Below are 25963 nucleotides of genomic sequence, written 5' to 3'. Positions count from 1 at the left end.
TGCCCCATTTAGGGATAAACATGCAGTTAGTTACTACACCTAACGATCTCTCTCTGCCAGAGTACTAGTACTACCTACTGGTACTAGTGTATATAAATTGTAACTAGTATTCCTATGTATACTAACAAGCTTGCTGTAAGCAGATGTTTCTGGCTGAGGTGTTCAGGATAGTAAAGTTGGTGTTCATCGTTCACTATGATGTGATTAATAGGAGGTTTGTGCAAACAAAGTTAGTATTCTGCCTACCAGCAACATGTACATATAGGTGAAGTTGATAAGCCCTCATGGAACTGAGTCAACTCTCCTTCCGACCCGATCACAGGACACCACTTCTACCGGCTTCTCTAACTGGTCCTTGATGAGTGTTCATTTCTGGAGTGAAAACCCCTCCGGGACATGGAAGCTTGAAATAAGCAATGGGAACAGATCGGGTATGTATGGTTACATATTTTATATCATAACATTGTACACCAGGTGTGCTAGTAGCAAATAATACATGTAGCAGTGTATGCTGTATTCATATGACTGTTTGAATACATGATGTGGCCAATCAGCTCCACAACAGACTGCCCATTGCTCCACTCACCCTTAGATTTGGATTTCAATTTGGGTAGAATACAATTTTAAATTAACATGTTATTTTTTAAAGAAACTTTTGCAAAAACGAAACCTTTATTTTAAAAAGGTTCAGACGAACATAAATGCAATATAAAACAACTGCTATGCTATTATGTGCATTATACGTAATAACATATGTGCGTTATACGTAATAACATATGTGCGTTATACGTAATAACATATGTGCATTATACGATTCCTTGGTGCATGCACCAACAGTAATATTGACTGATATTTCTAGAACGCAATGTTCAAATTTTTAAATATTTGTCAAACAATGTGCCTTCTGTTATGGGAATAGTGGATTCAAAATTAAGTTAATGCGTTAATAATAGATATAATGATGAATAATAGAATACTGTAAATTTTTTCCTTATGCAAGGTTGCAAAGTAACTTTCTCTAGATAGGAAACATGTTCATCTTCTATGGAATGACCTTTTACTTAAACCATAACTGTCACGAATAACTTTTATCGTATTTACTAGGTAAATCAGACACGCTGATTCCGATTTTGTACTCAAAATAAAGATTAGTCCACTAACTTTCAGAGTAATGAAGGCTTTTTTAAAGCGTTTTAATATCGGTCTCGAAAACAACACGATCGACATAACAAGCTCTGCCCATAAATACGTGACGTAACCTAGCTTTTTAGGAGCAGAAGTTACGTAGGGATGTTTAGACCGATTAAGAATAATAGAGATGGGTGTTTTAAAATCCATTAATATCTAAATTCAGCCTTAAAAATAATATCAGTTTTTCCTGAAAGGTAGGTAAGCTATTTAGCATTGCATATTTAAAAAAGCGTGATAACAACGCTAGCTTGTGATAAAACCGCGCTTTTTGAGCTCATTTTTTTCGGCGTTCAGCTCATTTAAACGTCATGTAACAAGCTACGAGCAATTTTAAATAGTTTATATACCTTCCATAAAAAACTGAAATTATTTTACAGGCTGGATTTAGATAAAAATGGGTTTTAAGACACCCATCTCTATTATTCTAAATCGGATTAAACATTCCCAACTTCCGTTCCTGAAAAAGCTAGGTTTCGTCACATATTTATGGGCGGAGCTTGTAATGCCGATTGTGTTGTTTTCAAAACGGATATTGAAACGCTTTAAAAAAAGCCTAAATGACTTTGAAGGTTAGTGGACTAATCTTTATTTTGAGTACAAAATCGGAATCAGCGTGTCTGATTTACCTAGTAAATACGATAAAAGTTGTTCGTGACAGTTATGGTTTAAGGCTCCCTAGCAGAGTAATTTGTCACTGATGCTCCACTCTAATTTACATGCAATATTTGCTCTACATCTCTTGTATATAATCCATCTCTGCTTGTCATACATAACTCCTCTTAATTGTCTCCCGCTGTCGATAGATGGTCTATTTCTCTACAGGGAAAGTAGAATCTTTCCAGTTGAGCTTTTATGGAGTAGCCATCAATCCATTTGACAGAAACATGGCACCGCCATCCAGTTCTTATCAACAACCCTGCACTTGGCCGACACAAGATATCACCAGTTTATCACATCTTGTGTCCATTCCTTCCTTATCGTTGATTTGGTTATCGCTGTTCACTGCGTGGCTTGCAGGCTGAGCTAACGACTTTCTTTAACAACTTAGAGACTATATTTGTTAGCTCAGTTTCATGAAATAGATGTCATAATAAAAATAAAAAGTTTTTACCATTATGAATTATATAATTATTTTTTATTAACCCTATGCATTTTATTATAATCATTTTTAGGCATGCTATCCATCATGTGGTTGTACTGAGATTTTGTAACTTGGCTGGGCAGCAAATGAATTACCAAAAATTTTTTTTGTATTTCAAATATTCATAGATTTGTGGAGGTGCAGAATTTGTCAATCCGATTTGGCTTTATAACGTTATTGTTTATCAATCTCTTCCAAACAGTACAAAGTTACATTGTAATACTCGTTTTAGAGCTATATTTATACTTGTACTAATCTTCCTAATATGCAGGGATATATGCACCAGTTCATTCCATCCCATATTATGGCCTAGTGTGTTATTTTTCACTCTTATTACCGCATCGGCAGTATTCTGCAGAGCATATTTTTTAAGATCTTTTTATTTCTTAACTAAATAAACTATCACAAAATCTGAATGTTCTGTATACATCTCATTACTATAGCGAAGTTACTATCAATACGATAGCTATAGTCGGGGCCATGTGCAAAACCCTACTGCTACATATATAATAGTGATTTGTGCATTTAGTGGATTGACACACAGCTCAATTTGAACCTAAAATTGAACCTTGAAATAAAAACTTAATTCTCTCTTTTGCTTCATCATTCGCTGTTCTTAGAGTAGTCATCAATCCATTTGATAGGGACATGGCACTGTCATTCAGTTCATAACAACAACCCTGCACTTGACCGACACAACTTACTACCAGCGTATCACATCTTGTGTCCATTCCTTCCTTATCGTTGTTGTGGTGTGCAGGCTGAGCTAACGACCTTCTGTAACAACTGATGGCCTATATTTCTTAGCTCAGCTTCATAAAATAGATGCCAATGCAAGAATACAAAATTTCTACCCTCTTGAATTTGGAAAAATATCTTTTGACTAGTTGTGTGCATTTTGCTATATATATATATTTAGTTAACACCATGAACCATGGCGTTCTATGAAACTGAGGTTTCATAGAACGCTTTTTACTTTCCAATCCTGAGTACAAGATTTAATTTTAAATTAGCCATTCCTTAAACTTATTATATTCGGTGAGCATCTAGCGGTAAATGAGATATTTTTAATTTTATCAGTAGATGGCAATCGTTTTCAAGAAACCAGGCTTTATGCCTATATAGGATTTATCTCCTCGGTCACGTTACACTGAGTAAATAGCTACGCAAAAAACCGCATTTTAAATAAGTTATATTGCAAGTTCAAGTTAGTGGAACATTGTCCAAACAGCTATCAACTTTCCAAACCAGTTTAGTAAATTTATTATAATGTGAAACAGCCTCTCAGACATTCACTGGCTATCACAGAATACAACCATAGTAATTGGCACCTTTATGGAGGAAAAACAAAACTTAGTCTCACATCGATTGAATGATGGGCTGTTCCAACTGCTATTTGATCTGTTTTATTATAACCCAAATAGACTAAATTACCTGCTATATGAAAGAATCTTTGTTCGAATTTCAAAGCTCCGTTGTAGCTTCCCTTGTTATAGTAAGAGTTGAAAGCTCCCACAATGCCCTGCAAGTGGCAAAACTGGCCACTGGCAAAACTAGATTCACCATAACTGTTTTGACGTTTCCACCTGAGTCTTTTACATTACCCAGTATACGCTTTAGTGTAAAAAAATTGCACCATAAAAAAGTAGATCCTGCCTACGACGCCATGTTGTATTGCTCAAGGGAGCAATTTACCACTCACCGTGAACACAAGATCACAAGGGAAAGTCAGCCTCCTCCCCAGTCACTATATATCAATGGGGTCACGTGTCTCCTAGACATGTAAGCCGTATCAATTAGTTCCGGTAACCATAACCTCTAGTAGTCTATTTAGCTTGTGATTCTTTATTCTTATACGTGTTAAATTATGAATATATAACAATAGATTCGGCCAATTTTCCTCCTTTCGTTGTACCTAAGATTTTATTCCTTATTGTGCAGTTCTATATGCTCATAAATCCATAAATATTCAAAAAATGTTGTTCTAAAATGTTTTTTGCGAAAAAGCTTTACACAAAGAAAAAAATAGCAAAATTATAAGTTATATTGAGTTATGAAGCAAGTTTAAGAAAAGGAATGCTTAAAAAGTAACAGATTTTCTACCTTAAAATGATATTTCGAGGTTGCATTGTAATGAACTCAGACTGCCAGAGGTAACAAAGACATTTACAAAATATGAATATCATATTTGGCAAATGGTTTGTACCAAGTGTAGTTCGAAGTTCAACTAAAGGGCTACAGACATGAACACTGGTCCTCGATGATTAGAAAACACATACGAAGTTGATTCAATAAATAAAGAGACCGATGTCTTTAGAAGATTGTATTTAAAAATTGTCTCCTTTTTTATTTGATTTCTTTCAAAAGAGTAGACAACTCTTTATTTTAAAAATTTGCAAATATTTGCATAACATACTTAATGCTTAAGTATGCTTTTGTTTTAAAATTGTTCGATTCAAAAGCTTAATCAACGTATCAAAAGTTTTCATATTTCATCAAACACTGTTTTCCTTCCTCTCGGAATTGAAAGTGTGAGCTATAGAAGTTTAAAAGATCCTAATTGCAGATCCTATCTAGGTCCACCGGTGGGTCCATCAGTAGGACTACCGGCAAGTTATCATTTTGGCAATTTGGTGTGAACCAAGTATAGAGCTGTGATATTGAACTATAAGCAAGTTCTTTGTCATTAACTATTAATAAGCCACAAAAAACCAATTTTGCTGTTGAAGTTAAGAAGCAGAAAAAGGTCTGCACCTAAACAAGGCTAACATGGATGAAACAGGATTCTGCTAGTCATGCTGTGAGTAGTGCTTAATATACTAGTAAACAAGACAAAGGGATAATAAATTTACACTTTACAAGATATGCATTACTCATATATACGCAGTTCTATAATACCTACAGTATATACTCCTACTCATGACCTCCTTAGGCAGTACGTAAGTGACCACCTCTCAAAGACTCTGCACATTTCCATTTCAGTATAACATATATGTGTTTACAAACGTTTGCTTGATTACGGATTAAAGCTGTTTTAGCTAGAATAAAATAGAAAATGTCATATGATGAATCTGATGAATGTTATCTGGTGAATAAAAGGCATGGTTGATTTGAAGTTGATTCTTTCTGAAAATACTCATGTTAGTAATTCTTTCAACATCTTTTGACAAATTTTAAACATGTCCTCAGGATCATTTGTCAAATGTAGACAGAAAGTTTCATGTTTGGTTCTATTTACTAATCATAAGCATCTATTTCTTTCATTAAGCGGAGTCAACAGTGGTCTCTTACCAATAGGCCATAACTCCAAAAGAATTTTTAATGTCTTGTAGAAATTACATCATTTTTAATCACCTTTCAAAAAGTTGTTAAAAATATAAGTAGTGATAAACTTCAATGCTCAATATTGGTTCAATAATGATAAAAAAATTTCTGTTGTTTTTGCTTCAACACAAAATAGGCCTTTTCCTTACAAAAATTCATTCCTATGTATGTAGCTATTAATACAGCATGGCAACGAAACAAAATTCTACAAATTATTTAAATGAGGGATGCACCAGCATTATAATGAGCTACAGAAAATGTTATCAGTCGAACTGATGATTAAAACTATTAAATGTTTCTGAAAAATATAGTGTCAAAATTATAAAAAAGATTTCTCAACGAAGAATTCTATTACCAAAAATCTGTTGACAGTAAATAATGAAAATGCATAACTTAAAAATAGAACATGACAATTTACTCTGCCGAATACATGACTATTCGTATTTTTAGGGAAAATGAATTGGGCTGGAATCCATCAATATTATATATATTATAATATACATTATATCAGATACAGTTTTGGGAAAGCCAGAACATGAATCAAGAAACATTCAAGTTTCTCTGATATTGTTTGTAGCTTGATGACTCAAAGGGCGCCAGTTCATGGCTAATACATAGTATGCATTCTGTAAAATACTTCTATTTAGATGACATTAAAGCATTCTCGTTTTGCATAAAAACTAGTCGGATACCCGATTTTGCACGGGTAATAGAATAATTACCTAATGAATTTGAGTAACTTACCAGGAAGGATAGATCTTTACCAAAATCTTTTATAAAACATTACCTTTGGTTTGGGCCAGCTTAATTCCAAGTAAGCGCTTTAAGCCTAAGTATCTTAACCAACGTAATGACTATTTGCCCAATGAATCCATCGTATTCCGTTCCGTCAAGTTTGCTGCTTTTAGATTTGAAGGAACCGAGAACAAATCTAGAGCCGTACAGTTTTTTCTTTGTTAGATTCTAATTTCTATAACTAGACACAGGCTTTAACAGAAAGAAAAAAACTCAGAGATTTACACATATGGATGACAAAGTGTCAAACAAAGCCAGTTTCATTGTTGGTAAGATAAGTCTGAAGTACTGAAGTATTGAATTTTAAACGTTTTTAATAATTGTACATTCTTTAGTAAACTTTTATCGACTCTACATATAGTTGCAGCAGCTGAAAGCTATGGTGAAATAAAAGCATATACTGATAGACTCACTGTTGAATAGGGACACTGCGAGTGCTGAATACTTTGTGGAATAAAATTTCAAATTATTTTATAACTTATTATTCAGAAAATTTATAAAGAATGGAATGCGAACATGAAATAAACCCTTACATACTACACAGTTATATGCTACCTTCAATGTAAAATATCATCACAAACTTTCAAACAGTGAGAGTAAACCAGGATGTACTTTTAATACAAAAAAGAACGTGCATTGTAAGAGATTAATTATCACTAACTTGGTTGATAAAAGTTGCATATCATACAGATAAGATTAGGTGAGCTGCAAGAAAGGAATGGACTTCTTGATTCTTTGATGCAAGAGTTTGCAACACTAGCTGTAAATATTACAAAAAATGATTGCTTTAACAATCTGCTTGAATGCAACACTACAGGAAGTGGCACAGCATATATTCCTGGTAAGATTTTAAATGAGTTTAAACAATTAATCCTGCAACTGATGACATTTTTGACAAAAACAAAAAATCAGTTTTGGTGTTGGCACAAATGAGCCATGGTTGACCTAATCCTAGCCTTCTATTTTTTATGTCTTGTTGCCTCCTTCCGCCTTATTTTTTTACATAAAAAAATCAATTTGTTGAAAATTGATGCTAACAAAGAAACAGTAAAAATATCTTCAATTGCTTTTCATTTTGATTTCGCAGCGGGCTCGCCCTCGTAACCATTTTGCTGTAAACGAAGTCAGCAATAGTTTGCTGCAGAATCTCTATTAATAAATCCCACTCTGTCATTGTCTGTCTGTTAGTCCGCATTAACGAGACACCAGACACTCTTATAACAACGGCGGATACAAGAGAGGAACTACAGAAAGTGAAACACAGACTGGCATCTCATTAAAGGAATGAGCCATTGTGAGAAATGTTGTTCAGGGAAAGAAAACTTTCAACTCAAGCTTGAAATTCTCTAAAACCATTAATGTTGCATTTCAGTTGAGATATCATTCATTCTCAACAATTCATTGAACTAAAAATGAATCTTAAGTTTCAAGCATGGCTAGTGAAACATTTTTAGGAATTTACAAATCCATAGATTATATTGAGACTATCAATTACATACCAGTACTATACTGAAACTAGCAACTACATATCAGTACTATATTGAGACCACCAATTACACATCAGTACTATATCGAGACTATCAACTACATACCAGTACTATACTGAGACTATCAACTACATATCAATACTATATTGAGACTATCAACTACATGTACATATCAGCAGTTGTTCACTCATAATTGTTCATGAGCTGTCTCCTAAAATTGACTCAATTTCAGGAAATAGCTCATGAACAAGTGAAAAGAGACTGCAGTACTAAGACTGTGAAGGTTGGTAGGACCACGATCTAAAAGGAGAATATTTGTGTACATAAATAAGAGCCTTCAATATATTCCAATAGCTCCAAGAGCATAAGCACCGAGCCAACCATCAAGAATGATGCAAACACAATGAAATTGTAAACATGGAGTGATCCTAAAACTGGAGTGATCGTCTTGTAACCCGGATCAAGAGTGCAGAGTTGACCAGTTTGAATTTAACGTCACATGGACTGTTTATTTCCATTAGACCAGCTCTCACACGAGACCATAAATATCAAATCGTGTAATGTTCATCTCAGACTCTCTGCGCCTCCGCATCTTACCATCTTTTCATCGTCATGTCATATCAAACTTCAATTGTTAACATGCGCATGTTGAAATATCGGCACATAGCGATTATCTCCACAGACAGTGAGCTCTACAGCCATCATTCATCTAACACATGGCCGCTAGCTAGTTAGCGCTAGCACGGCATCAATACGTCGCGGACAGGTATGTTTGGCAGTCAGAATATAGAGGAGATACCTGCAACATCGAGACAAAAATCCTGCAAGGTGAGCAAGCAGTTTAAGGTACAACAATATCATTGCAAATATTTGGTTGCGTATCCAAGCGCACATGAGTTAAATATTCCAGGGTAGCTATCAACCTATAACAACACCACCATTGAAATATGTTATAGCTTATTAATCCCCTTTCAATTGTGAGACACTAGTCTAAAAAATATGTAATCATTTCAACCCCTAAATACAGGTTGTCCGCGTGCTTGAGTATAAGCGGCCACATCAATAGATTGAGAATGCTTGACGCGTGTAATTTACAGCACGCAAGACTGCTCAATGCTCGCGAAAATCTCTCCCGTGCTCAATTTATACCAGAATGTTTCAGAACATAACGTCTCCTTACATCGCTACAAACAGGAGAACCCGAGTCACACCCGTTAGACTTGGTGATAATCAGCGAGTCCTTACAGGCAAATAAATGATCGATAGCGCAGCGCCACCGTTTCAACGTGATTACACATTTTTGACTACTTCACCACTATTTCTACTTGTGTATACTTCAGAAATAAATGATTACGATGAGCATCAGTTCTATATTATTCTCAGATGCTCAATTTGGAGTTCAATTGGCTTGTCAGAAAAAAATAAATCTCAGTTTTAAATTGTTTGTGTAAACTGATGAATTATGCTGCAAAATGTTTTTTCCAAATGTTACTATACAAAAATTGCACTTCCTAATGGCTTTGTGTGGTACACCTGGTGTAATATTCATAGTGTGACATGCTCTAGCGTGGTATACCTAAGGTACACCGACTACAGTCCCATCTTCATTTACAATCTTCTCAACAACAACAACTTTCCAGCATACGATGTAAAATTCAGCAAGTATTTACCTCTTCATAAAAAGTAATGTCAAGCGTACGATGCTCAAAGTATTCATTTCATGATACGGTAAAAGGACTGGTGAAACCTGTGCTTGGAAATAAAACGTACAAAATTATAAAAGTGTACGATGTAAGTCAGTTTAAACTTGACCTGGTGTAAGTTAGAGTAAGTTACGCTGTGAACACTTATCTCTATTCTTTATCATTCCTTTCTCTCCGAGTCTACACATCGTCAAGCCTATGTTTCAGTTTGAGTATCTTTAAGGTAAAGAAATACCAGAGCCATCTTTTATTGACGATTATTTATATTTTGTGCATATAATTTAGTCTATTACACTCAGTTTTCCCCGTGTGACATATGATGCATTTATTTTATTGCCATCTGGATTCACCTGCAGTATTTAGTGAGAAATTATTATTGCTTTTTAGGCTGTCAAATGAATTCAGTACATTAAAGTTAATTTTTAAGGAAGTGGTGACGCAAACATATGACAGCTTTAACATATGACAACGTGACAACAAGAACTATGATTAATGCTTACGGAACAGGCACGAGCAGCATGAGGCATCCAGTCAACACAACATTGCTGCCTATGTCGATGAGAGCGAGTATACCAAATGCATGAAGAAGCCAGTGAAGGGTGAGAATGGCAAAACTTCGGCCATCATAGAGACTTTTTAATAGCAGTTCCAAAGCATTCTGCAATGTGAAACCTTGGCTTATTTTTATGCTCATATATGATGTTCAAACCTGTACTCGCTACTGGATCAGACTTGGCTATAAGGGATATAGACAGACAGACAAAGGCCGGCAAAACCTGCAAGTGACTCAACTAGCTAAATAAAAACTTAATTTGTTAAATACAAGAGAGGAGACTAGTGGATAAACAACATCTTGCCTATGAAATATTCAGTCTCAACAGAGCAAATAAATAACAGAATTAAACTCGTGTGAATATACAATATATTAAATACAATTGCTGGTTGTACAAGAAGCAATACCGATACATAAAATATGCAAAGTTAAAAAATAAAAATAAACCCATTTTACTAAAAGCAAATTCCAAGCCGATAGGCGTCATCTCGCTTGAAAACGGCAAATGTTAAGATGACTATGACCTTCAGTGAAAGCATAAATAGTTTGTTGACATAGAAGAGGTTAAAATAATTAAGGACTTATATTAGTTGCTAGGATTGCTCTATGGGTTGTAACAGATACTAGGGATATTAGGGAAGAAGAGAGGAAAAAAGAACATACAATGCAAGAGGTAGCAGTTGAACGCCTATAATACCTTTTTATTAACCCTCTCAAGCACTTCGGATTAAATACAAATGGTTGCTATGTGGATTAATTTTTTCTGAGTGATGAAAGACTCGAGTTTATTTCACTATGATATTCCCTTCAACATCTACTACAAACGCATAAAAATGTATTGAATTAGAGACCAGCGTCTATCACCATAACGAGTCAAACGACAACTCAATCTATTCCTTGTTCGCCGATGTTACATTTCCTGTCAGGAAGTGTTGTGAAGCTCGAGTTTGAGTTTTAGCAGTAACTAGCTGTTAAACTCACTGACCAATCAAATCGACAAATTCTTCAGATGAAGCAGAATTATTTAATAAAAATATTTCCATTTTTATTTAATTAAAAATTAATATTAATAAATAATACCATTAATACTTTATTAAAAATATTAAACCTCAACTTATACAAAGTTTGTAATGTTTAACATTTTCAATAAAATATTAAAAATATTTGTTTGTGACGTTTTCCTCAAACTGATACAGAATACCAATAGTGGGTTGACGTTTTCCTTGTGAGCTAGATTAGATTGGTACAGAGTTTGAGTGCATTTATGTAAGGTTAGTAGCTATGTTTTTTATCTGTTGTGTCTGCTATCAATTCATAGCGCCATATTCCACTATAACCAATGGTGAAAGTTGGATATATATGTAGCTGCTTACGGCCTCTAAAAGTATTAGAAATAAACATTATTGCAAGAGAGCTAGTGTGTTATCACTCCCGGGGCATCCTAGAAATAAGTTCATAACAAAAGGTGCTCTCAACGCTTCAAGGACACCAGCAGCAGACATTTATCAAATGGTTTATACGGAGTGTAAACTCACCTCCTCATCATATTGAGAGACGTGAATGGCGAGAGATATACCAGATATGAGCAAAGTCACGTAAGGGTAGCAATAATCTAGAAACAAACAATTATATATATTTAATATATTATATATATATTTAATCTTTGTATTAAGAGGTATAAAAATTTTATCATGTAACAGACAAACTTTTGAGAATTGAGGGAAACTTGTCCAACATTTTTAACCACAGGTGGTTTTTGGTACACTGGCTAATCCAGTACATTGGCAACAGATAAATTTGCAAGTGCTTTGAGAGTTGTCTGCCTTTTCAGCAACAGTATAAAAGAACAAATTAAAAGCAAGGTTAATGACCAGTGGCCAAGGACAGTTTAGAATTAGCAGACACCTGAAAGTATGACTAAATCAATTAGGGGGTCTCTCACTTCTCATAGCACTCACTGATCTGTTCCAAGTAACAATCAGAGAATTTCCTCAGACAATCTACTCAATAAAACACATTGTTTCAACGCTGTCAAAAAAAACAGGTGGTCCGGCACCACTGTAAAATCTGACATAAAATTACCAGCAGACACATAAAATATAACGTGGTAAAAAGAAAAGCGAGCAGTTCAATTTACTAGGACACAGTTGCAAGCACCATAACTGACTACCGGTGGTTTAGAAGCTGAGGTCATGCATGGCTATAGAAAAAGAGATTGAACAGTCTGATGGCGGGGAAATTTCTTTGGTGTATTTATCAAGGCAAAACTGATGAAGGTAAAAAACATTTTAGATAAAAAAGATGCCCAACAAGCGTGAGGCCACGGGTCATATGATTGAAGGGAGGTACTGATGTTGTTATATAACAACCTAGTTTATGAACATGCAGGGTATAATCATCCTGCTTGTAGTATTAGAGTTGCAACTCAGAAACTGAGGAGCCGATATCGCAGACAACAATCTCAATAATTCCGCTGCAATCATATGACTTTGTACAGATTTACACGCGAAACAGCAAATGGTGCTGAGGTATTCTCCTACTCGATTGCCCATTTCTATTACAAACGAGTGGAATATGCTGCGGCTAATAATAGCCTCGGAAGCCTACAAATGCTCCTGAAGAACAGCCATGCGAATTATTAACATTTGACTGCTAGACAGAAAATATGAAGCATCTTTTGATCTATGATATAAATGGATAGCAAAATCGCTTTAATTGTACACCAACCACTCGCAATTATATTTCTCCATTCAAATTATAACATTTACGTAATGTTTCAACATAATACTAGCTGTTTCCTAAAATATGCTCGATGTAACGCCCAACTTACAGAGAATGCCAGCAGCGATTGAGTGCACAAGCACCATGATGGGCAGGAAGTATAAGGCGCTATATATTGGCCCACACGTGTCCACACCCTGCTTCGATAGCAGTCTATGTGAAAATATTGGTCTAAGGAGGAGCATAGCCGGTACTTGCAGTGCATAGAATATCATCACTATTGTATACCTGCAACACACATGCATACTTTCTGCTATGAAGCCGCGATGAATGTTTATATTTATTTATATAAATATTTATGCATGTGGATATAAATTAAAAAACTTCCTGTGCAAATGCTATTCCTATTGCATAACAGTATTAAATGCAAAAATACCTAAAATGACTATGAATACAAGTCATTCTATTCATATGAGTTCGTTCTTATGAATCCTATAATATAAATAGTATATACTGTAGATAAATAATATATAAATAAATTACATAAAGATAAATAATATATAGATAAATAATATATAAATAAATTATATATAAATAAATGATATATATAATATAGGTAAATTATATATAGATAAATAACATATAGATAAATAATATATAAATAAAATATATATGTATAATATAGATAAATGATATATAAACAAATGATATTTACCTATATATATAATATAGGTAAATTATATATAAATAATATTTAGATAAATAATATATAGATAATTAATATATAGATAAATAATATATAGATAAACAATATTTAGATAAATAATATACAAATAAAATATGTATTTATAATATAGATAAATGATATATAAATAAATGATATATGTACGATATAGATAAATGATACCTAAATAAATGATAGATATATAATATAGGTGAATTATATATAAATAATACACATAAATAATGTAAATACCAATAATATATATATATATTACTTTATTACTATAATGTCAATATATATCAGATAAAATGCTTCCATGAAATGCAGAATGTCTGGAGAAACTCGATCCCATCAAGTGAATAAAATACAAATACAGAGATGCTTTCAATAAACTCAAAACGAAATTTTTTACATCTTAAAGTTAATACATGTGAACTACTCATGCATGATTCTCTGAAGGTAATCGTAGCAAAGGTGATTCTCTAATGAGACTAATAAAACTTTAAAGAGAGTCTGTGGAATGCTCTTACGCATTATTCTTTGTTATGTAACCATAATATACATTCAGTATAATATTAAATCTAAACAACATTCCATGTATTCAGCATCAGAACTCACGTGCTGAAGGCTGTAAACATGGCACACAAGCCCTAGACCAGGCACAAAGAGATATTGTATGTAATACCTACCAGACGGATGCGAAAGCACAAATATTTGTTAAAATCATGCAACTAAACATAAGATTGCCTGAAAACAGAATTACGAGAACTATGGAGCAAGTCAATGGTCGGCATTCTTTGTGCGTGAGTCTGGCACGTAAGTTGTTTGGCTGTCTGGACTAATTTATGTTTTGTCATGCAGGCTAGACACTGAATATATACAGCCAGATATCTACAGACGCAATTCATTTGTTCCAAGATTTTTTCCTATGTTGAAACCGTCATGTGTTTGAGTAACCATTCTTTAGAAATAAACTGTAATTTAATGAATTCAGTTGACAGCCTAAAAAGCAATAATAATTTTTCACTAAATATTGCAGGTGAATCCACATGACAATATAATAAATGCATCATATGTCACACGGGGAAAACTGAGTGTAAAACACTAAATTATATGCACAAAATATAAATAATTGTCAATAAAAGAAGGCTCTGGTATTTCTTCACCTTAAAGATACACAAACCGAAACATAGGCTTGACGATGTGTAGACTCGGAGAGAAAGGAATGATAAAGAATAGAGATAAGTGTTCACAGCATAACTTACTCTAACTTACACCAGGTCAGGTTTAAACTGACTTACACCGTACGCTTTTATAATTTTGTACGTTTATTTCCAAGCACAGGTTTCACCAGTCCTTTTACCGTATCATGAAATGAATACTTTGAGCATCGTACGCTTGACATTACTTTTTATGAAGAGGTAAATACTTGCTGAATTTTACATCGTATGTTGGAAAGTTGTTGTTGAGAAGATTGTAAATGAAGATGGGACTGTACTCGATGTACCTTAGGTATACCACGCTAGAGCATGTCACACTATGAATATTACACCAGGTGTACCACACAAAGCGATTAGGAAGTGCAATTTTTGTATAGTAACATTTGGAAAAAACATTTTGCAGCATAATACATCAGTTTACACAAACAATTTAAAACTGAGATTTATTTTTTTCTGACAAGCCAATTGAACTCCAAATTGAGCATCTGAGAATAATATAGAGCTGATGTTCATCGTAATTATTTACTTCTGAAGTATACACAAGTTGAAATAGTGGTGCAATAGTGAAAAATGTGTAATCACGTTGAAACGGTGGCGCTGCTCTATCGATCATTTGCCTGTAAGGACTCGCTGACTATCACCAAGTCTAACGGGTGTGACTCGAGTTCTTCTGTTTGTAGCGATGTAAGGGGAAGCTGTAAAATCATCTGTTGTAAAAGAACTCAATTGTCCTTGAAATCTACACTCACGATTATCAGAAATAGCGGCAAGCAGCCTTGGAGCTTTTAATTATTTGTACTATCTAAGGCTAAGAACATCTTTGTTCAAGTTTATAATACTTCATTCTTACATTCATTACAATTTTTTACAACTTTATTCTTAGAAATGCCAAAATATACAGTATTGTGCAGTGGTTGTCTTTGACTGATATGCATCAACAGTTAATAAGGACAAAAGTTTGTTGCAGAGACAAGGCGAGGCATCGATTGTTTGTGAGTGACGTCGAACAATATTAATGAACAATCGGTCAATTATTCCTCAAACTCACCCTATCTCAAGTGCAGCCAATTATTTTTTATGAGTTATTGACTTCTCTCTGATAATCGCTTATCTGAGCGAATAGATAAAATGCATCAGTTACTCCTACACTGGTTGACAGGCGATTGGTGATCGATGGAGGGCAGGGTTAGCGAGAGCACAGGCAAGACAACCGAGCCAGAGAAGGGTCAATTGCTCAAACAATTACGCTAGGCCCTAATTAGCCTTAATGAGGGCTTCATCTAAAAGAAATCTGAAGGCAAGTTATTTGGACAGATGCCAAAAAACTGACAAATGGAAAACAACAAAAAAGGTCAGACCGAAGGTGAAAGTAATGAGATATTTGTTCAGTCAAGAGAGATAATTGAGGGGTTAAGAGAGTGGAGCTGCTGGTTGCCATGCCGGTTGCGAGGGCCTGCCTGACAACGCCGTGTCATCGTGTAAACAACCAGCAGATATCACATTCTTTCGCAGGAGATGAGCTTTAACAGGAAGTACACAAATTCAATGCATCACGCCATCATCTACGGCGATCGCATCAAAATTCAAAACTTATTGGCATATGCAGTATAATAGATAGATGGAATATTGGCTCCCTATTTCATTGTACGCAGATTCCGTGCAGCCAAAAAATTTTAAGTGCACATAATTAAAATAAGAGGAGATAGCTCACACGAATTTGTTTTATGAGCCCACAAAATTTTTACTTCGGCGTATGGTTGATGGTTAAGACCCAGACAGTTTACTGACTTGATAATTTACGGAGAGTCTGCAGCAGCTAATACAAGTACCAAACAAATCAATATCAAACCACTGACAATCATATAAGGCACAAATATAAACTAGCAAAGACCATATAATTCTACCCACAAGCAGTCATAGACTAGACTAGAGCACCATTGAATATGTGCGCATATACTGGTCATAAATACCGGTATTTACCGGTCATAGTCTTTCAGAGATGAATTCAATGCCACGATGCGAAAGAATTATTGTCATTATTATAACATAATTCACCCACGTAAAATGAAGAATTCAGGCTAAAAGTAGCAGTTTGCCTAGACACACTGATGAACAAATGACCTAAATTTGGAGTTGTCTGCTCATTTTCTTATGAAGATAGACGTGGATATATATTGGTCAAACCTGCTACCCGCTGACAGTCTATTAATAGCTCAACGAACTACAAGAAACCAATAGCAACAGAGAGCAGCCATAAACATCTGCCGAAGTAGAAATGGTATGCTGAGAACCCACAAGCAGATTTTATAGACAATCGGAGAGTCAGTCTAACTTGTCCGGCTTGTTCAGCTCTTGCACAAACAACTACCTACACTAAGCCTTGAAAGTAGATTTTCTATTGGCTCAATGAAATTTTTATAAAAAAAAGACGGCAAATTGATGGAACAAATTGAATCAGCATATCAGTTTCCCTACAGCAAATTATCAACCATGGGGAGATGGGAGCGTGTGATTTCCTGAGAGAAAAGTGACACTAGCTGTTAAAAATGGACGAAGTTAAAATTACAAATAAAGCTTTTGTCGTGCCATATATTAGTTACATGCAGATATTAAAACTCAGGATATGTAGGGAATATATTATTATAGAGAGCAGATCTACACACGTTTGCACTTAAAGTGAGATTTTGGGTACATTTTAGCCCGAGAACCTCGGAGAATGGTGTTGTCTGATGGAAAGTTTGGGGGGGTAGGTGTGTGAGTGTTGGGAGCTAAGGTTATGAAGTTTGAGAGGAATTGTGGGAAGGATGCGGTGCTGGTCGAGAGGAATTGTGGGAAGGATGACGTGAAGAGGGCGATGGTTTCGGGTTTCGATGCGATGGGTTTGGGGTTCGGGTGTCGACGAGTTGAGCGATCGATCGTCGAATGGTTGGGGTTGGGTTGGCGACCGGTGGGGTGAACGGTGTTATGTCGTTTCGGTTGAATGAACGCTGATGTTGGACGAGTTCGGGCGTGTCTATTCGTGGAATCGGTTAAGTCTCCCTTCGTTATAAAACTCTTTAAAGATGAGTAATAAGAAAGGGGAAAGTCGAATGATTTATTCATTATGAAAAATTTCGTTCAACTAGAAGGAATACAAAAATATATAAAATTATGGAAACTATTCATAAGGATAATTCTAAAGTTTACAAATCTTGTGAAGAAGAAAAAGATAATACAGATGGATTAGTTGAAGAGGCTGTATTATTACATAAACATTTTGATAACATCACTAAATCTACATCAAAACCACTTCGACAAAGTTTGCTTCAATTTTTTGGAGTGGTTTTAATATTACTTGCAATAACTGTAGCTTCATCTTTGATTGAATATTTTTTTATTCGGATTACAGGAGAAAAGATGAATGCTACTGTGAACTATGTAGAAGTATTTTTTCAAAATCTTATGAATAATGAAAGTGTGATTTTTGAAACATCTCCTCATCATTATAATTAGTTGAAATGAAAACTTCAATGTTAGTAATTATCAAAACATGGAGAAAGACGGACTACAATCAATTGATGTGAGGTTACATTCTCCTTTCACATCTATGATAACAGGACCAACAGGATCAGGAAAAACTCAACTCGTTAAACGGTTGATTGAACAATCTCAATTAATATCTACCCCTTCTCCAATCGAAATTATATATTGCTATGGAATGTGGCAGGAAGCTTTTGAGGATATGAAAGGAGTGGAATTTCATGAAGGATTGAAAGATCCGAGTACTTTTCCCAAAGATGGAGAAAATAGATGGATGATCATTGATGATCTAATGGAGGAATTATCATCAAATATCAAGATGGCTAACAATTTGTATACTCGAGAAAGTCACCATCTAAATATTAGTATTTTTACTATTACACAAAACTTATTCTTTGGTAAACTTAGAACAATTTCGTTGAATAGTCACTATTTTTTTATAGGAAAAAACCCCAGGGATTCTACATCAATCACATTTTTAGGAAAACAAGTTTTTCCTGGACAAGTTAAATATTTTCAGGAATCCTACCGAGATGCAACATCTTCACCATATTCCTTCATGAGACTGGACCTCCGACAAGAAACCGATGATACAATGAGAATTATGGGAAATTTCCCTCCTGTTGACTCTACGCCTATGATTATTTATAAGCCTAATTAAGCAAACGATTTTGATTGGTATTCCATAATTAAATAAAACAAGTATATATTCCAAGTTCTCTTTAAATAATCACCATACTACTTCTGTATCTTCCTCTGAGTGATTACTATAACATCACTAAAATTATCACATAGATATGGTTGAAACAAAAAGAATTCAACGAAATTTACTAACTTTATTATCTCTAGTTGGAGATTCTATTTCTTCTCAACAATCAATTATTAAAAATGCTAAAACGGATTTAATTTTAGCAATTATTGATTGTGTGAAATTACTCATTAAAAGAAAAGAACGACTAACTGATGCTCAGTATAAAGCTTTGAGTCGACAAAGTACGAACATCGCTCGACTGATTAGTCCTAGAACATCGAATTTGGAAAAGAAACAACTTTTGCAAAAAGGAGGGTTTTTATCGGCTTTACTAGGTCCGATCGCGGGTGCTATACTCCCAGGATTAGTTGAACCATTGCTCGGAGGATTGTTTAAACCACGAAAAAGAAGATAATTAAGTTATCATGGATAATTCTCCACTTTCTAAGAGAATGAAAAAAAACAGAGTAATTCTACAAATACTGAACAGTCTTACAGATGAACTTGCAAGTTCTGCTTTACCGCATATGAAAGAAGAAGTAATTAGAACATTACTTGAAATTGTTAAAAATATTATATATGGGAATGTACCTTTAACGAAAAATCAATACCATTCTCTGAGTCAACATAAAAAGGAGTTGATGAATATTATCGATGAAAACAAACCGCTTAAATATAAACGAAAGATTTTGCAAAACGGAAGAGGATTATTGAAACGGATTATAAAGCCATCCCTCAACTTGTATTAATCATTCAGCAGGAAGATGAGCTTTCCTAAGAACACAAAAAAATTTTTTTTGGTTTTTGAAGACGAGTACAAAAGGAACCAATTTAAAAGTCAACAGGATTCAAAAATTATCAATGATGGCTATAGTTCGTCACTTCGTTTTAATCCATTAGAAAATCCAAGAGTAAGTAAGGTTAAGGAGACCAGAGATAGGATGCGTCAAATTAATAACGATAACACTATTTCAGACTATAACAAAGTTAATTTGTATGCAGCTGAACTTCAAAAATTTTTAGATGAAATGAATTCAATTCGGAGTTATCCAATTCAACAGTCTCCGACTATTCGAAAACCGATTTCAATGATGTCACAAACACCTTCAGCTCCACAAAATTCAAAAGAAACTCTAAAGAAAGATACACCTGAATTACCCGAAGATAATTCGTCTCAAGACTCTACAGTTTTAAAAGATTCGCCAAAAAAAGAAGACACATTATTACCACCGAAGTTAAACGAAGAAGAACCATCGTCAAATTCTTCTAGATCTTATTCCATTTCTTCAATAGTTGAAGACTTCGGTTCGAAACAAGATCAAACTAAAGCGAAAAAACTTCTGGAAAAATTGGAAAAGTCTGGAAATTATGATTCTTTAACCGGGAAAATAACAGGATCTACAGGAGAGATTAAACCTGAGAACTTACGAAATCTTCTTGAAAGAAAGATTCGTGTTAAAGATAGTTCAATTGTATCTTCTCCCTTTTCTCCAAGTTCATTTGAGAAACAATATAACCTATTTGAAAAAATTATCAAGGAGTCGAACTCGAATTTATCAAATAAATCAAAATCCAATTCGAATAGATCGTCTTCACGAAAACCTTATGTAGGAACAAGAGGAAAATGGACGACTTACTAAATGAATTCTATTATACCCCGGATCTACCATCTTCATTAGGTGGAGCACGAAAACTGATTGAAGCACTTCGGAGAAAAGAAAGCGAACAAGAAGTTAGAGATTGGTTAAGTGGTGAAGATGCTTATACGTTACACAAACAAATAAAAACGAAATTTAGAAGAAGACCTACAATTGTTGCAGGAGTTGGTGAACAATTACAGGCTGATTTAATGGATGTTAGATCTCATCGAGCTGAAAATGATGGAATTACATTTTTACTTACATTGATTGATGTTTTTTCAAGAAAAGCATGGGTAGAGCCTCTTGTTAACAAATCAGGTATATTGGTAGCAAAAGCCTTAAAAAAAGTATTGGATGGAACTAATTATAGAGTTTTTCAAACAGACAAAGGAAAAGAGTTTAATAATCGAGATGTCAAACAAGTTTTGAAAGAAAATAAAGTAAAATGGTTTACATCTGAGAATGAGACAATTAAAGCTTCCATCATAGAACGATTCAACAAAACATTACGGATGAAGATGTATAGATTCATGACATATTCGGATGAACGTAGATATATTGATGTTTTACCACAAATGGTAAAAGCATATAACAATACTATTCACACAACATTAGGAATAAAACCGAATGATGTAAATTATGAAAATCAAGAAAGAATCTGGAATAGGATTTATGAAAATGGAGAATATAGTTCTGACAGTACTCCCAAATTCAATATTGATGATTACGTTCGTATTAGTAAAGCTAGAACAGCTTTCGAAAGAGGTTTCACAATAAATTGGACGGTTGAAGTTTTTCAAATTACAGAAGTACTTGATTTTGAAAGACCGATTATCTATAAATTACGTGATTTGGCAAACGAACCGGTTGATGGAACTTTTTATGAAGATGAACTACAGAAAGTAAAAAAACCCGCATTTTTTCGAATCGAGAAAATTCTCAAATCTCGGAAACGAGGAAGAACAAAGGAAATACTCGTTAAATGGATGGGATATCCTGATTCATTCAATAGCTGGGTCAATGAAAGAGATTTTGTTAAATAAAAGAGGATGATAAGGAATTGAACTTCATTGAAAGAATTGAAAATGTCGGAGTTCGTAACTCTTCCTTCTGATGCTAGTTTTAGTGACTTTCCTAAAAATACTAATTCAAACTTTACAGTTAGACTAGCCAGATGTGTAGATTTTACAGAAGGACAATGGGAAGTTGCTCTAAAAGATATATCGTTTTTAAATAATTGGCCAAATGTAGTAGAAGGGATAATAAGCATCACAAAAGCGGAACTTAATGGAAGATTTCGTCGTTTCGACATAAAAATTGGAAATGGGAGATACGAAGATATAGATGAAGTAATTCAACGAGCTCATGATGTTCTAAAATCCTTCAATTTCCATCCAACTATAGAATTCGAATACGACAAAATATCCAACAAATCTATGTTGTATGTAAGAGATTCGAGTGTTCAGGTTTCGTTTTCACAAGATTTCGCAAATATCTTAGGATTAGATCCGAAGATAACTTATAATGTGGGAAAACACGGAAACATCACATCTCCGGATATCAACTATGGATTTACATCATTATACGTATATTCATCAATTGTAAGTAACAGACTCGTTGGAGATGCAAATGTACGATTGTTACGAGTTGTCCCAGTAAGTGGAAAGAAGTTCTCTCGAGTTTATACAGAATTCAGTCAAGCGCATTACGTTGAAGTAGATAAAATTTCTACTGATGTGATAGAGACCCTTATAACAAGTGATGATGGAGAAAAAGTACCATTTGATGGAGGGAAGGTTATACTAACGGTTCATTTCAGAAAGAAACAATGAATTCCATATTAATTCCATATACTCCAGAAGACTCAAAAAACTTTTACATTCAATATTACACGTCTAATCAAACAGGAAATGGCGGATTGACACCATATAAAGGAAAAAGAGTGATGGGAAATGGACCACTATCAGGAATATTTAAAAAATTAGCAAAAGCTGTTGCGCCTCTAGCAAAAAAAACGGCTATCTCATTAGGGAAAAAAGGGTTAGATGCTGCATCCAATTATCTTAATAACATGGTAGAGAGACCAAAAGAAGAAGAAGAAGAAACAGATGAAGTAGTAATTCCAAGAGTTAGAAAACCTGGGAAAAGAAAATTAAATAACCGTAGCAAACCTGCAAAGCGACGGAGAAAAGCCACTCCAAATATTTTTTAAAATTTGAAATGTTTTATATATTATTATCTCAATATTTTTTAGTTCATTTCATTGACATACATCAATAGTGAAAGATGAGTTCTGGAGAGATTGGTTCAACAGGTTTAAAAATATCGGGTTCTCCTTTTACGATAAACGAAAGTTTGGGTATATTTGATGTTCCGGGCACACATAGTTCGGTGGAGCACGGATATATAGTGAATTAGGTCCGTCACGACTCAGTGAATATGGACCAATTGAAATTGAAATACCTGGAGATGTAGATCACTATATCGATTTAAGTAATTCATATTTGCAAATCGAAGGAAAAGTAGTCAAGGACGATGGTTCCAATTTAGACAATGCTGTTGCTAACGTAAATGTTGTACCAGGGGATGCGTTTTTTCATTCGCTAATCAAAACAGCAACATTCAAAATTAATGGATCCGTTGTTGAACATTCAAGTGATTATCCTATGAGATCGTTCATAGAAACCCTTCTCAATAATAGCAGAGAAGCAAAACAATACCAATTAAAAGCAGAAGGATGGTTTCAAGATGATAATCTTGCAAAAGATGGTGCGGATTTCGATAATACTGCGACTACAGCAAGAAAGAATCTTATTAGAGGATCAAACACATTTGAGTTTTTTGGACGACTCCATCTTAGCATTTTTCAACAGGAAAGATATCTCATTCCAGGATTGAATTGTAAATTAGAACTAGACCGAAGTAAACCAAGTTATTGTTTGATGGCAGCAGGAGCTGCTCCTGGAGGAGGGGGAAAAGTAAAGTTGACGAAATGTGTACTTCATCTTCGAAAATTAAAAATCAACCAAACAATTCAGCTTTTACATAACGAAAAACTACTTAATGGTGTTAATGCAAAGTATCCTCTTTCTCGGGTATACACCAGATCTTATAATGTGAATACTGGATTAACCCATACTCAAATTAAAATTGCTGATAACACACTTAGACCAAATTTAATACTTGTTTCACTTTCATCACACGATGGAGAAAATGGATCATACAATCGTAATCCTTTCAAATTTGGTCATTACGATGTGAGTCATGTAGAACTACAAATTGATGGACTACCTTTTGGAAAGCGATATACTCCAAATTTTGAAAATAGAATGTATACTCGACCATATGTACAACTTCTAAATGCAATGGGAAAAGATCTTTCATCTGAAGGAAGTGGAATTGGACTGACTGAATATGAAACTGGACTTGCAATATACGCTTTCGATTTGACAGGAGATCTCTCATCCGAAGGTTTTCATTTAATGAGACATGTTTCACTAACAATCGATATCGGTTTTCGGGCTGCAACACCAGAAAATGTCTATCTTAATACATATATACAAAAAGATGGAATGATGGAAATCGCTTCTGACTTTAGCGTTCGACTCAGTGGTGGAAGCATATTCTAAGGATGAATACAGCAAATATTTTCGATGTTCTTTCCCAAGATCACATGACTAATAATCATTTTTTTGCTGTCTGTGCAAGAAATGAATTTAAAGAACAATTTTTATCGAATGAAGGAATATATATTTTTAACACACACTATTCTTATCAACCAGGAGAACACTGGATAGGAGTTATTCGAACAAAATCCGAAATTAATTATTTCGATTCAACAGGACGAGATCCTTCAACATATCCAGATGTCGCTCAAATCTTAAAACTTTCTGGAATAAAGTTAATTAAATGGAATGATGTTCTACTCCAAGGATTTCTTTCAACAACATGTGGAGATTACTGTCTTCTCTTTGCAATATTTTGGAGCAGAGGATGTTCAATAGAAGATTTTCTAACAGTTATGCTAAAAATTTCTGAAACAGATACACGAGATCATGTAGTTCGAAAAACTATACTAGATAGATATGATTGGAATGGAAAAATTAGTAAAAGTCTTAATAACGAAGAAAATGAAGGTGTTGACAATGTACATATTCAAGGAACTTCCCAAATTGTTAAATTACTAGAAGAACTGACATAAATTTTTTTCTATATTTTACAATTGAATATACATATATACTTTATATCGAAATAAACTTGGTAACAAATACAACCGAATATTATTTACTTTTTGATATAAGTTTTATATATTGATATACTCACGCTGAGTTGGAGCTATCCTCAAAATAATCCACATATTAATCCATGTATGCCCCTTTACTAGTTCATCATCTTCATCTATTTACTGGTCGAGAGACTGTTATGGAATGGTTAAGCCAAACCAAACAGGAGAATTCCATAGGTAAACCTAGGAAAACAATCAGGTCAAATGCCAAGGCGCTTGTCCACACAACAGCCTGAACACAGCGACACTCAACGAACTTAATCGCGAGTAGCCGGCTAACAGAATTCTAGCTGAAGCATACAAGCCTTATGGTATCAACGCTCGATCGACCCAAATTCTCAAGTCTGTATATAAGTAGGCATCAAGAGATGGTTAAGGAGGCAGAATATTCCATCAGTTCATGCAACGCTTATATAATGAATTGAAGAATGATGGGTGTGTCCAAAGGAATTAATGAGGTGAAAATAGTAAACAGATTTTCGCGAAATTGAATTTCGCGAAAGTTGACTATATAATATATAATGTGAAATTTCGCGAAATCCAATTTCGCGAAATTCAATTTCGCGAAAGTTGACTATATAATATATATGATGTGAAATTTCGCGAAATTCATTTTCGCGAAATTCAATTTCGCGAAAGTTGACTATATAACATATATGATGTAAAATTTCACTAAATCCAATTTCGCGAAATTCACTTTCGCGAAATTCAATTTCGCGAAAGTTGACTGTATAATACATGTATATATGATGTGAAATTTCGCGAAATCCAATTTCGCGAAAGTCACTTTCGCGAAATTCATTTTCGCGAAAGTTGACTATATAATATATATGTGTAATTTCGCGAAATTCATTTTCGTGAAATTGTAAGCATAGAGGAATGTTTTGTAATCTATTTATAAATTTTCAT

The 25963-nt window shown here is 34.3% G+C and overlaps 2 protein-coding genes across 6 annotated transcripts in view; one reads left to right on the top strand and one right to left on the bottom strand.

The window, feature by feature from the left end:
* Positions 1 to 2742, top strand: part of LOC137401153 (proprotein convertase subtilisin/kexin type 6-like) — a 36345-nt gene extending 33603 nt beyond the window's left edge. For all 4 annotated transcript variants that reach the window (XM_068087528.1, XM_068087532.1, XM_068087529.1 and 1 more), the window contains 2 exons: positions 266 to 431; positions 2014 to 2742. In XM_068087528.1, coding sequence (XP_067943629.1) covers positions 266 to 431; positions 2014 to 2213 — 366 coding nt within the window. In that variant the 3' untranslated portion in view covers positions 2214 to 2742. The remainder of the gene's footprint in view (positions 1 to 265; positions 432 to 2013) is intronic.
* A 5537-nt stretch (positions 2743 to 8279) lies between these two features.
* Positions 8280 to 25963, bottom strand: part of LOC137399865 (JNK1/MAPK8-associated membrane protein-like) — a 31641-nt gene continuing 13957 nt past the window's right edge. For both annotated transcript variants that reach the window (XM_068086115.1, XM_068086114.1), the window contains 4 exons: positions 13025 to 13203; positions 11730 to 11806; positions 10142 to 10299; positions 8280 to 8737 (listed from right to left, as the gene is read on the bottom strand). In XM_068086115.1, coding sequence (XP_067942216.1) covers positions 8662 to 8737; positions 10142 to 10299; positions 11730 to 11806; positions 13025 to 13203 — 490 coding nt within the window. In that variant the 3' untranslated portion in view covers positions 8280 to 8661. The remainder of the gene's footprint in view (positions 8738 to 10141; positions 10300 to 11729; positions 11807 to 13024; positions 13204 to 25963) is intronic.

The sequence above is a fragment of the Watersipora subatra genome, chromosome 7 (genome assembly GCF_963576615.1).
Source record: "Watersipora subatra chromosome 7, tzWatSuba1.1, whole genome shotgun sequence".
Classification (NCBI taxonomy): domain Eukaryota; kingdom Metazoa; phylum Bryozoa; class Gymnolaemata; order Cheilostomatida; family Watersiporidae; genus Watersipora; species Watersipora subatra.
The sequence above is the reverse complement of the archived record's forward strand: the minus strand, read 5'-3'. Positions and strand labels throughout refer to the sequence as shown.